At 49.0% G+C, this 12,939-nt stretch overlaps 1 protein-coding gene across 1 annotated transcript; it reads right to left on the minus strand.

Annotated features, from left to right (window-relative positions):
* Positions 1–20: 20 nt before the first annotated feature.
* Positions 21–12,450, minus strand: LOC120705502. Its single transcript, XM_039989873.1, has 6 exons — positions 12,240–12,450; positions 10,904–11,090; positions 8,317–8,780; positions 7,135–8,237; positions 447–2,168; positions 21–364 (listed from the first exon to the last, which is right to left on the minus strand). Exons 2-5 carry the CDS (start codon positions 11,026–11,028, stop codon positions 555–557), a joined length of 3,306 nt encoding a protein of 1,101 aa, XP_039845807.1. The 5' UTR covers positions 11,029–11,090; positions 12,240–12,450; the 3' UTR covers positions 21–364; positions 447–554.
* Between the last annotated feature and the right edge of the window lie 489 nt (positions 12,451–12,939).

Genomic DNA, 12,939 nt, shown 5'->3' on the forward strand with positions numbered 1-12,939 from the left:
CCAAACAGCTGACAAGCATATAAACTTATCCAATGTTCGGCCATTCCCTTCTTTTAAGACTTCACCACAGCAATTTGATGCTTTACAACACTCGCAGCCACAACAAACACAATCACACAACCAGTTGATCTAGTTTAAACATTGCACAACCACAGCAACATTTAATGGTGGACAACCCCACTATGGTACTTACAAAGCAGGCAAAAACATTCTATGCCCACAACCTTTAATGTTCCTCTTGTACACAACAAAATAAGTTTATTGGGGGCTTTCCCACAGCGACCTGATATCAGCTCTTCGCCTACTACATTCACCTGCCAACGGTGTCTGTTGCTTCTCCATCCAGTAAGCAGCGAATCCAGACCTGCACGCAGTCTCACCAAAGTAAGAAAATATTCGTTTTTCCATCCCCTGGCAAAACAAAAGAGAGGGAGAGCATCTCTTACCTTGCAAAAGTTTCGGCAAAGCCTTCCTCTACAAATGACAATTTGCTTGACACTGACAAGGTAAAAGTATGAAACTAAATGTCCTCAGCTATCCACACCCCTCTAGCCTCAAAGGTTTATCATATACTCATTCTTGTCGCTAATTATTGTGAAATCAGCTGGGTTCCTGTTAGTCTGACAGATATCCTTTTTGACGAGCTTATCCAGCGGATGAACTGACCTCCCAGTGCCACCAGTCCAAGGTTGAGTTGTACCATACCTTGGCAATGGACGTTCTGGATTCGCAACAGAGGTAACAGAACCCAATTGCAGGGCATTCCATCCTGCTGACAACATTCCAGAGTTCAAGGTCCCATAATTTCCTTTTCTGCTTATATCAAATGACGATGTCCCTTTAGACACACCTAGTCTGTACCCAGACTGTGTCCCACAGTTCTCGGACCAGTTCGCAATGTCCTGCTGCAGCAATGAACCAAGCACGCCAACTCGAGGATGAGGGCGCAAAGGTCTGTGCAAGTTTTTCTCGACCTGATGCCGTGCCAAGTCTTGCAGCCTCAATGGAACCTTTTCAGTTTGGTGACTTCCATATGATGTGCTAGCGCTGGGTGATGCATTGTAGTGGTGATTATGCTGTGCATACTGTGAACCGAGATTTTGTGTTTCGAGTTCCATCTGGCGCATGCTAGCTCTTTGATAGTTTGCGAAGCCTCGTGCAGTTGATGAATCCATAAGTCCCAGAAGATGTGTGGCAGCCATGGGCTCTTTTGGGTAAAGGCCTGACTGCCCAGCAATACTTTGATCGTACAGCCTACCAACCTCCATTGTTAATGCCGTGCTTGGAACACTTCTCGGATGGACCTGGTTAACTGCTTCCTTTGTGTACTGATCTACAGAGGCAGTTACTGGCTGGTGAGTTGTGTAGTCATTAGAAGCTCCATACACAGGAATGGGATGAGGATCTTCTCGAACTCTATTTCTGAATTGAAATCCATATGTTGGTGAATTCCTTGAAGCTGTCTTGAAAGAATCCCACATTAACTTCTTTTCCCTCTTATTACTCCAGCTCTGAGTGGGTACTTCAGAAATATGTTGATGATGTGAAAATATTGGTGAGGTACACGCAATGGTGACTTCTTCATCCCTGCAGAAATGTGTCTGTTGTTCCTGGGTACACTCTAAAATGTCAGGGACGCGTAGCTTTGGAGGGTACACATTGAAAGACCCAGGAATGGGTAATGCATGAACCTGTAACGAATTATGCATATGTGATTCCGGACGATGACCGTTGGGAATCTCGGTGCTGGATGCGGCGTGACACTGTGATGACATCTGTGTATGTAAATCCTGCAGATGCACATTGGCCGCCGCTGTGCTGGATGATGCACAACCCTGTAAAGATTTCCTCTTACTTTCTGATGCCAGGGACTTCTGGAAATTAGTGTCAAGCACTGTTGATGCATCAATGGGACCATCCTTGGCGGAAATTTCAGCACAATCAACTTCAGCTATCTTGGGTTGACTATGACTGTTTTTAAAAGAATCAGTATCAGTCATTAGCTGTCTAGCATGCTGATTTCTAGCAAGAAGTTCAACAATATCCATGGGTATGTCATCTATCACATTCTGTTTCTCATGAACCTTCGGCCTTCGTTTCTTCTTATTCTTGGGTATATTCTGGTTGTGGAAACCAGACCCAAGGATATGACGCTTACCAAGAGAAACCTGAGGCAATGAACAAAATAAATATGAATATTTCATAATATCCACGAATCCAGAACAGTATAAGAGGGAACAATATTTCCAGAGCAGTTGGATAAATTTTCATTGATTTTCCATTGCTTTTACCAGTAAAATATATCATACTAGTTTACAAAGAGAGTGCAGATCATTTTGAATTCACTAGCAACTTTACTCACCACCCATCCCAAATAAACTATTTGTGTGTATGTCAATGGAATTTGTGTTTCCAGTGCCATACACACTGTCGGTACCTCTGGACTAGGGTACCCCCTCTTGCTATGTCAAGACTCGCGTAGTTATCTGTAACTACGCCCTAAGGAGCTGAACAACCGGACCCCTGGGGTCCACCTCCACCACACCGAACCAACAGTCCCGGACCCGCTTCCCGCTCGGGGACGGGTCCGGTGTCACCACGTGTCCCGGAGAGGGGAGCGTTGAGCCAAAACAGACAGGGCCCCCGGACCTCCCACGGGGTCCCGGACCCCGTATACTATCCGGACTCTTCAGTGGGGAGGGAACAGACACCCCGCCTAAGGGGGTCCGGAGCCGCCACATGTCCGCAGGCGCAGGCACGCGCGCGGCCACCTAGCTTCCTCGGGAAGACTCGCCCACCTACCGCCGTCAATGCGGGAGACGTTAAGTACGCTCTGCCACAGCAGAGCCCGAGGAGACTTTTGCCAGGCTGTACTGCTGATCCCGCGTTACCAAGGCGCACAGTACAGCCGCTGGCGCCACCCACGCCACGCGCATCAGTCTGCTACGCCAGTTAGACACGACAGCTCGGCAACAAAGAATCATAACACCTACGCGGTAGACCCAACAGTCTACGCCGCAACCTACACTGCCTCAACGGGCGCCTCGCTGATGGGATAAGTGAAGACTCCCTTCGGTCAGAGAGTCTACAGTGCAATGAAGCGTATCCGGGAAGAGATTCTCAACCACTGTAGCACTATTAGTGTCTTTTTGATAGTAAAATATACATTCTTGTTGGGCCCACCTGTCGGGGTCCAACACCTGTGTACGCGTCCTCCTTGCGCTATAAAAGGGGGACGCCCGCTAGAGAATAGAAGAGGCCCCCTGGGCAGAGGATAGACTCGTTCACACCAAGCGCAATACACCTCACAGTGAACGTAGGGTATTACGCTCCGGCGGCCCGAACCACTCAAAACCCCGAGTGCTCTTGTGTTCTTGTTCCCAAGCTAGATCAGCCTAATCGCTTACCACTTTCCCGAGTACTCCCCCTCTGGGATTAGGCGGGTGCGTTCCGCCACCCGGCTGTGGGTACCCCCAAAAGCCCGCGACATTTGGCGCCGTCCATGGGGAACGTGCAAGTATTGGCTAGATCTCCAGGCTTCTGAGGCTGAGCTCATCCTCTGCAACGGCGACGAGAAGATGAAGAGAGGCATGGCGGCACCTGTGCCACATGCCACAGCGCCGAGGCAGCGGTGCCCTCGGTGCGGCGACGCACGGCAGCGGTGCCTGCTGTGCGTCGCCACTGCGACACCTCAGAGCCGGCGCGGTGGCGCGCAGCGGAGACGCCCGCTGTACGTCACCCTACAACACCTCTGCGTCGGCTCAAGGTTTTCTCTCAAGCAATCACCAGGACTCCCCTGCGGCGATATGACGTCGGCTCAAGGCTTTCTCTCAATGTGAAGCCTGGAGCCGACCGCTGTGGCCCGGGGGAAGTCTACCGCCGTCTCCTTTCTCGCAAGGACCGAGTCTCTCTCGGTGCTGCTGCAGATAGGATCCCGCCACCAGGCACGGGGGCCTAACGCCAGCACCAAGGTCGAGCCGGCGAACGACCGCCCTTCTCCACGCTCCGTGCTCATCCCAATGAGCACACAGCTCGTGATGAGCGATCATCGGGCTGGCGTCCGGCGGCAGACGGCGGTGGCTGGGCCACTCCCATTCAAAGCCAAAGAATTCGTCTCCATGCTACCTAGGCATGTGGCAGTTCTTAGGCAGGGAAGCCCCCCCCCCCCCCCCCCGAGTTCTCGAGGTGATGCTGGATGATGCAGTTCAGGCACGTCCAGGATGCCTTCGCCTCCGACGACTGTAGAGAACTTAAAAGTGGCAGATCCGCTCCGGCTGGGAAAGTGCATGCCTTACAGAAGGCGGCCGTAGGTTACCTCTAGATAGGACTAAGAGAGTACATCCTTGTAATAACATGGCGCCTACGTGTGGTCCGGAGCAGTAAAGGTCCGCCCTTGTAAACCCGACCTCTGGCTTCACCGCACAAACAGGCAACGCCAGCAAGTGGTCCAGAGCGGTAGAGGTCCGGCCTCGTAATCCCGACCTCTGATGTACACCACGATAACCACAATAAAGGGGAATTGCTTCCTCAGTCTTATCTGAACTTTACCTTGCTTACACTCATCCATTTTGGTTTAAATGTGTCTTTCTCCCAAACGGAGTCTTTTCTTTAGTTACTAACAATCCAAGTTGAATTGCTGGCTTGTGGTCAGGTGGGGACACCCCTTCTAACTGGAAGGCAGTTCGGACCCCTAGGACCTGCTCAGGAGAAGTGGTGCCCGTATCCTGGGGTAGAGAAGCTCCGCGTAGCTTAGCCTGGTAATGTACCCTAAGCCTACATACTTCACTGCCTAACAATCCAAGTTGAGTTGCTGGCTTGTGGTCAGGTGGGGACACTCCTTCTAACTGGAAGGCAGTTCGGACCCCTAGGACCTGCTCAGGAGAAGTGGTGCCCGTATCCTGGGGTAGAGAAGCTCCGCATAGCTTAGCCTGGTAATGTACCCTAAGCCTACGTACTTCACTGCCCTGTTACGAGTCCCCTAGTATCTGAGACTGCTGTCCCTAGAGGTCCCGGGGCTCCTTTCTAGTATAAGGCCTGGTTTCCTACACCGTGCAGCAAGGTCCGGTGGCGTAATTCATGGGATCATCAGCAACAACTCAAGTCCACTCCGGTGGCCCACTCTGGTGGCCCACTCCGGTGGCCGGCTCCGGCGGAGACCGCTCGCCACGGTCGACTCAAGTCCACTCCGGTGGCCCACTCCTGCGGAGACCGCTCGCCACGGTCGACTCAAGTCCACTCCGGTGGCCCGCTCCGGCGGAGACCGCTCGCCACGGTGGACTCAAGTCCACTACGGTGGCCCGCTCCGGCGGAGACTGCTCGCCACGGTCGGCTCAAGTCCACTCCGGTGGCCCGCTCCGGCGAAGACCGCTCGCCACGGTCGGCTCAAGTCCACTCCGGTGGCCCGCTCCGGCGGAGACCGCTCGCCACGGTCGCCTGGAGCCGGGTCTGGGGAAGTGGTGCTCGTTCCCTGGGCCGATCGAGGTCCGTGCAGCTGCTTAGCTTGGTTCCGTACCCTAAGCCTGCACCTTCGCCGCCCTGCGGAGAGCGCTCTAATACCAGAACTGGCAACAAGTGCTACGGCCTTGAAGGGGTCCGGAGCACCCGCTCTCAACATGAGCACGGCAACGCAATTAGGATTGCGTCGCGATAATGGCCCCACCTGCGGGTTCGTACCTCCCCCAAGGTGGGCCCGGGGGCCACTGTCGGTACCTCTGGACTAGGGTACCCCTCTTGCTATGTCAAGACTCGCGTAGTTATCTGTAACTACGCCCTAAGGAGCTGAACAACCGGACCCCTGGGGTCCGCCTCCACCACACCGAACCAACAGTCCCGGACCCGCTTCCCGCTCGGGGACGGGTCCGGTGTCACCACGTGTCCCGGAGAGGGGAGCGCTGAGCCAAAATAGCCGGGGGCCCGGACCTCCCACGGGGTCCCGGACCCCGTATACTATCCGGACCTTTCAGTAGGGAGGGAACAGACACCCCGCCTAAGGGGGTCCGGAGCCGCCACATGTCCGCAGGCGCAGGCACGCGCGCAGCCACCTAGCTTCCTCGGGAAGACTCGCCCACCTACCGCCGTCAATGCGGGAGACGTTAAGTACGCTCTGCCACAGCAGAGCCCGAGGAGACTTTTGCCAGGCTGTACTGCTGATCGCGCATTACCAAGGCGCACAGTACAGCCGCTGGCGCCACCCATGCCACGCGCGTCAGTCTGCTACGCCAGTTAGACACGACAGCTCGGCAACGGAGAATCATAACACCTACGCGGTAGACCCAACAGTCTACGCCGCAACCTACACTGTCTCAACGGGCGCCTCGCCGATGGGATAAGTGAAGACTCCCTTCGGTCAGAGAGTCTACAGTGCAATGAAGCGTATCCGGGAAGAGATTCTCAACCACTGTAGCACTATTAGTGTCTTTTTGATAGTAAAATATACATCCTTGTTGGGCCCACCTGTCGGGGTCCAACGCCTGTGTACGCGTCCTCCTTGCGCTATAAAAGGGGGACGCCTGCTAGAGAATAGAAGAGGCCCCCTGGGCAGAGGATAGACTCGTTCACACCAAGCGCAATACACCTCACAGTGGATGTAGGGTATTACGCTCCGGCGGCCCGAACCACTCAAAAACCCGAGTGTTCTTGTGTTCTTGTTCCCAAGCTAGATCAGCCTAATCGCTTAGCACTTTCCCGAGTACTCCCCCTCTGGGATTAGGCGGGTGCGTTCCGCCACCCGGCTGTGGGTACCCCCAAAAGCCCGCGACACACACAAATGGTTAGTTCAAATAGCACACAGGCAGAGTGGCGTAGACACAGATGCCATAAAACAATTCCAGTGTTCCAGTGGTGTACACACGACTAGTATAGATGGCATGCGAGCAAAGTGGTACTCACAAATGCCACAAAAATGAAGGTTATACTGGACAAAGTTTGCCTACTCAGGTCATCAAAACTAGGTAAAGCAGGTAAACAAATGCAATTGTCTATTTACATACTATGTAAGAATTCTAAAGACTTTTTCTTCCTTCTGATAGATTTCAGTTCATTTATTTACATAGAAGATATGCCTAAAAAAATGAAATCAAAGAATAAGTAAAGTCAATAACATATACAAAAGCAAGAAATTATTCTTGATCGTACCTTTGTCAGACATCTCTGCACGGTGCCTTCAGATTCCATTTGACGCAACTCATCTGTCCTGAGCATGCTTCTCTTTATAGAATTGTTCTCAGTGTTATCATCACAGGAAGCGGCAGGTAAAAGTACCTTCCTCTTTAGCAAAATCGTTGATTTTCCGTTTGACAAGTACCGCTGTTTCAAGTTCTCTGATTCATTTTGGCACTGGTCATCAGCCTTCTGCATATCATCCTTCTGCATATTCTGTGTGTTTTCATTCCCATGCTTGGCACTGGTAGTAGATAGCACATTTTCCTGTCCCAGGTCGCCAACAGGTAGAGAACCATGGTGCATGTCAGTGGAAGCAGGTATATCTGGATTAGAGTTTGAAACAGCAGAAGAATCACAATTCTTGTGTCCTGAGCCCCTTTTCTCTTTTCTAACTTTCTTATGAGTCTTTCTCAGCCAGTTCATTAGAGAAGATCTATCATCAACGTTTTCTGCTCCTCTAAGTTTTGCCTTGTTTTTGACAGCCACTGATTGGAACTCACACACTTTCTGATTGCTAACAGGAGTGTCATCATCCTTTCCAACCTCAAGTGGCATTTTGCTTTTATGACTCTCACAGATATCACCACTTTTTGCATGGTCAGCTTCAATGGCATCTGTAGAACCCCCAATCTGACTGTCTATGAGTTCCGATATTAGCCTTGTCTTTTTTGGCTTTCTTTGAGAAAATTTGAGATCTGAAATATCAGCCAAGCCAGCGGATTTGTTCTTTTTCTTCTTACCATCAGATCCAACATTTCTTTTTAGAGCTGCTCTTCGTGGACCGTGGTTGCGAACTTGGTTGCTTTTTTGCCCAGATAATTGTTTAGAGCCTTTGTGACCAGATATTGATTTATGAACACTGGACTCATTTTGGTCAACATCCGGAACATCTTGAACTGCTCTGTTTTCATCTTCATTTGGCACTTCACAAGGTTTTGGACTGCATTGACTGTGTGTGCCATTTCCTTCTTTGCTTGATATCATCTGAGGAACATCAGGCAAATCAGTAACATCCATGGACACAGCATTCAAGATGTTTTCCGGTACATCAAGATTACTTGGTGAGCCCTGGAAATCTGAGGATATAGCATCATATTAGCTTATTGTATCAAAGAAAAATAATAGTAGTTAGGAATTCAATGAGCACAGCCATACCTTGTGTGGCTGGAACACCTTTTTCAACGAATGTGTCTGGAACATTTTTTTCAGTGGATGTGGCTGGAACATTCTCTGCAGTATCAGCTTTGCTGTCAGGAGAACTGCATTTCGAATTGCATTCTTTGACACTCTTTGAAACAGTTGATTGATCAGCACCATTCCCTTGAGATGATTGTTGTGTGCAAGAAAACAGTCTTCTGGAACTAATATTATAAGGTAAAGTCCGAATAATTGAAATGGAGCAACCATCTCCATCCTGCTGCGTAGGAACAGTTTCAGATATAGTTCTGTGACCTGAATTTTTCACTCTATCCAGGCAACTTGAGCAATTCCATCGTTGATACTTTGCCACCAAAAGTGGGGACGAGTTGTTATGGTGTTCATCATATTGCTGCTGGTTACGAAAAATCTGAAGAGCGCACAGTTTTGGATCCTTCTTCTGACGCAGAGCAACATACCCCCTGCCAAAGGTACAAGTCACAAATAAAACTCACAATATATGCATATATAAAACAACAAATGTTTGTGATAAGAAGGGGATATCAAAAGCTGTGCAAAGGCAGTCTCACTCATGGCTTGAACACAAAACCTGTAGTCCAAGGGCCCTTATTAACATGCACATTTGTGAGGTAAGTGAGACACTAGAAAGTATCCTATACTGATATGCCAGTAACCACTGCAAACACGCATAAGAACAAAGATAAGAGAATTGTCCCATAAGCCAAACATGCATGTCCTCTGATTTTGTGAGTGTCTAATCTAATACATAAAGGATGAAACATTTACATCCATTTCTACTCTTGGCTGGTATTAAACTGAACAGAGGACTCACAAAGCTAAAATTATCAAATATAATGCCAGACATGTACTGCACTGTCTACTAAAGCAACATTGTACAGTCTGTTCTGACTTCTTAATAAATCTCAAACTAACAAGTGAACATTATGCTGCTGCATTTGGAAATTTGAATCGAAGCAAAAACTAGCACTCTTAGTAAACATACTGCATTGCTACAACCCAATTCTAAACAAAAAAAAAACTCTTAAAAAAATCAAGGCATGACTAACCACTTAGGGCTCAGGATTGCCCTATTTACTCTGTTAGCTTATAACTGTTAGTTCAATCTGCATCAATTTGACAAGGGGTATTAGAGTTAAATCCAGCCGGGAAAACTCTCCAAGAGAGAAAAAGAAAGAAGGCAGATCTTTAAATCCTTCTCATTAGACAAAAGATGAAACACTGAACACCTTAAATAATATAAATGGAACACCATTGTGTGTGTGTGAGTGTGTGTCCCACTCTTCTCTCTCTCTATATGTGTGTGTGTGTGCTTGTGTGTGTGTGTGACGGGTGGGTGGCAAAAGCAATATGCATGATAAGACATTATATATATAGTTATATACAAATGAAGATAGATACACAACAAGGAAAATCAAAATAAATAACATAAACTGTGTGCATCTGATCGAATCAATGGACCTACTGACAAATCGAACCAAATGTTCCTATGGATATTGATCAGTGTGTCACAAATGTCCATGTGTGTGCTTGCACAAATAATGGATGATTTTGTAAAAGAATAATATTATGCAGAAGTGTGATTAACCTGGGTTTCAAATCCATTAGAGTGTCTATTTTTTATGCTGGTTTGCCAAAACCTAACGCAACCCTCCTCCTTTACCCGGGCTTGGGACCGGCTATGCTGAGACGACTCAGGAGAGAGAGTCTTCCAGTCAGCATAAGACCGAGTACATGATGTGCGATTTCAGCGGCTAGGCATGAGGGGGGAGACGTTAGTCTAGATGGGCAAGTGGTGGTATAGAAGGATGTTTTTCGGTATTTAGGATCAGTGCTACAAAAGGATGACGACATTGATGAAGATGTTAGGCATAGAATTTCAGCTGGCTGGTTGAAATGGCGGCAAGCTTCTGGCATCCTTTGTGACAAGAGGGTGCCACAAAAGCTAAAATGCAAATTCTATAGGACAACAATTCGTCCGGCGATGTTATACAGTGCTGAATGTTGGCCTACAAAAAGGCGACATGTCCAGCAACTGAGTGTAGCAGAGATGCGGATGTTGCGGTGGTTTTGCGGGCACACAAGAAAGGATAGAGTCCGGAACGAAGTTATTCGGGATAGGGTCGGGGTGGCACCAATTGAGGAGAAACTTATCCAGCATCGGCTGAGATGGTTTGGACATATCCAACGAAGGCCTCCTAAGGCGCCGGTGCGTAATGGGGTTCTTGAGCAGGTCGATAATGTAAAGAGGGGTAGATGTAGACCGAAACTGACGTGGGATGAGTCGGTTAAGAGAGACCTTAAGGATTGGAATATCTCTAAAGAGATAGATTTGGATAGGAGCGCTTGGAGACTAGCTATCAATGTGCCTGAACTTTGAACCTATTTTTTCGGGTTTCATCTCTAGCCTACCCCAATTTACTTGGGAAAAAAAGCTATATTGTTATTGTTGTTGAAGTGTGATTAACCTGCTCAGCCATAAACAATGATGTACTACTAGCTAGAGATGCAAGTCATACCATAGTCAATGAAAGAAATGCAGGCATATGAATATAGAAAAGATTACCTCATGGAGAAATGGTTACATTCGAGCTCTGCTGGTCTGTCATCAGCAGGTTCAGCCACTGTAGGTAGACGCCCTAGCTCCTCCACTGCTTCATTATTTCCAATAGTCTGAGCAACAGCTTCCATTGCTACAACTTTGTCACGTCAGTTCTGTGATCTTGGAACAAAACGAAACACCAGGCACATTCCTGCACAAACAGCAAGCATTGCATGACCTGTCATACACATCTTGGTTCGCCGTACCGAGACTGCAGAAAGATATAACTGGTACAAAAATGTATAGGAAGAAGGAAACAGCACGTCAAACTGTATACAACCCAACATAACACAGACTGTATGTGTATCTTCCTTCATGGAATATAGCACAGCATAACGAACCATTTACATATACATCCCAACAAAGGAAAGAAATGAATGGAACCTAGATCTCAGATTAATTCATTCCCAGACTGTAAAACTAAACAAACAAAGTTAATTAGCCAGTAAGGCCGAGATAGATAAATATGATTAACTTCCATGAATACAATGCAAACATAATTGCCCTCGCCTATTAACTCTGACACGGTAGCCCACTCCCATCTGCAAGAATCCACGCAAGGCCCGCATTTTTCGCGACATGAAATATAGGCAGCCACGGCTTCCATGCGGGCGCAGTAAGATACGGCTCGGGTCCCAAGAGGGGGCCACACACAGGCACAGCTGGCCCCTGGCAAAGCAGAAGCCCCCACACGAAGCAAAGCCAGCGACTGACCGGGCAAGCAAGGGACACAGTAGCACAGCGACGGCGCGGACCCCGAAGAACACACCACTACTGATCGGACGGACCTAACGAGCGCGTCGCGAGATCCATGAAATGATAGCTGCCGAACCTGACGAAAGTTGCGACCTTTTTCTCCGCCGGATCGGCGGATAGGCGGAGGGAGGAGCAGATCTCCGTCGCGAGAAAAAAACTTGCTGGACCACGCCCACCAAACACCCATGCGCGCATAGGAAGAACAGACCTTTCTCCGCGGAATCGATAACCCAGGAACGGACGAGCGTAATCGACCGGAGCAGAGGTTAACTGGAGCGAGAAAAGGTATATTTTTTTTCCTCATCGGAGTAATAAATCTACCGCAGCTAGTACTAGTACCTACTGGACTGCAGCCGAAGAACCGATGCGATTTGGTACGAGAAAGGGCCACCGAGATTTGGGGACGAAACGATGGAAAATCCGCCGAAAAAAAAAACTAAACGGATCGAGGAAAACGGGAGCAGACGGATCAAATCAAACCAAACCAGGGAGGGGAAAACGAAAGCAAGCGAAGAAAAGGACAGCAATCACCGCTGCGACGTACCCGATGTTGCACGGCAGGGGGCGTCGCGAGCGCCGGCGACCAGATCGCGGCGAGGCTGGGGCGGGGGAGGTGGCTCCCGTCGACGCGGCGGCGGCTCCGGCCGGAATTTGGGGGTGGGGAGAGGGGAAAGGCGCAAGCTTTAGGGTTTTCTGGGGGAGAGAGAGAGGGAGACAGGGAGGAGGGGGAGAGAGAGAATCAGAGAAGGGACGAGGGAGAAAAAGAAATGCGGGAGGGGGGATGGTAATCAACTGCGGAGGGCTGCTGTGTGGACATGGATGTTTCTGTCCTTGGGAGGTGTGCGGCCGGCGCCCCACGCCGCCACGTCAGCGGCTGCCCATGCTGCAGGGTTGAGAGAGAATCAGGGCTAGTCTACTGTGATCAACTGGGCCGGTTGCTGCCGTAAATATTAACCGTCGAAAGAAAGAGAACCAGAGCAGATTTTCTATGTTTTTGAGCATATAAGCTATCATGACCGTTTAATTTTTTATCGAACGGTTAGATGAATCATAGGTAGGTGGGCGAATCAAAGGTAGGTGAGATAACCGACGGCTATTTCCATCCTAAATTTGAAATCGTTTGAATCCAGAGTATACACAGTATTTATCACGTGTTCATATGGGTTGGTGAGATAATTACTATTTTTTAAAAAAATATTGGAAACTATTGATGTAATGCGCTGGACACATATGAAGCAGCATTA

Source organism: Panicum virgatum, chromosome 5K, assembly GCF_016808335.1.
Source record: "Panicum virgatum strain AP13 chromosome 5K, P.virgatum_v5, whole genome shotgun sequence".
NCBI lineage: Eukaryota > Viridiplantae > Streptophyta > Magnoliopsida > Poales > Poaceae > Panicum > Panicum virgatum.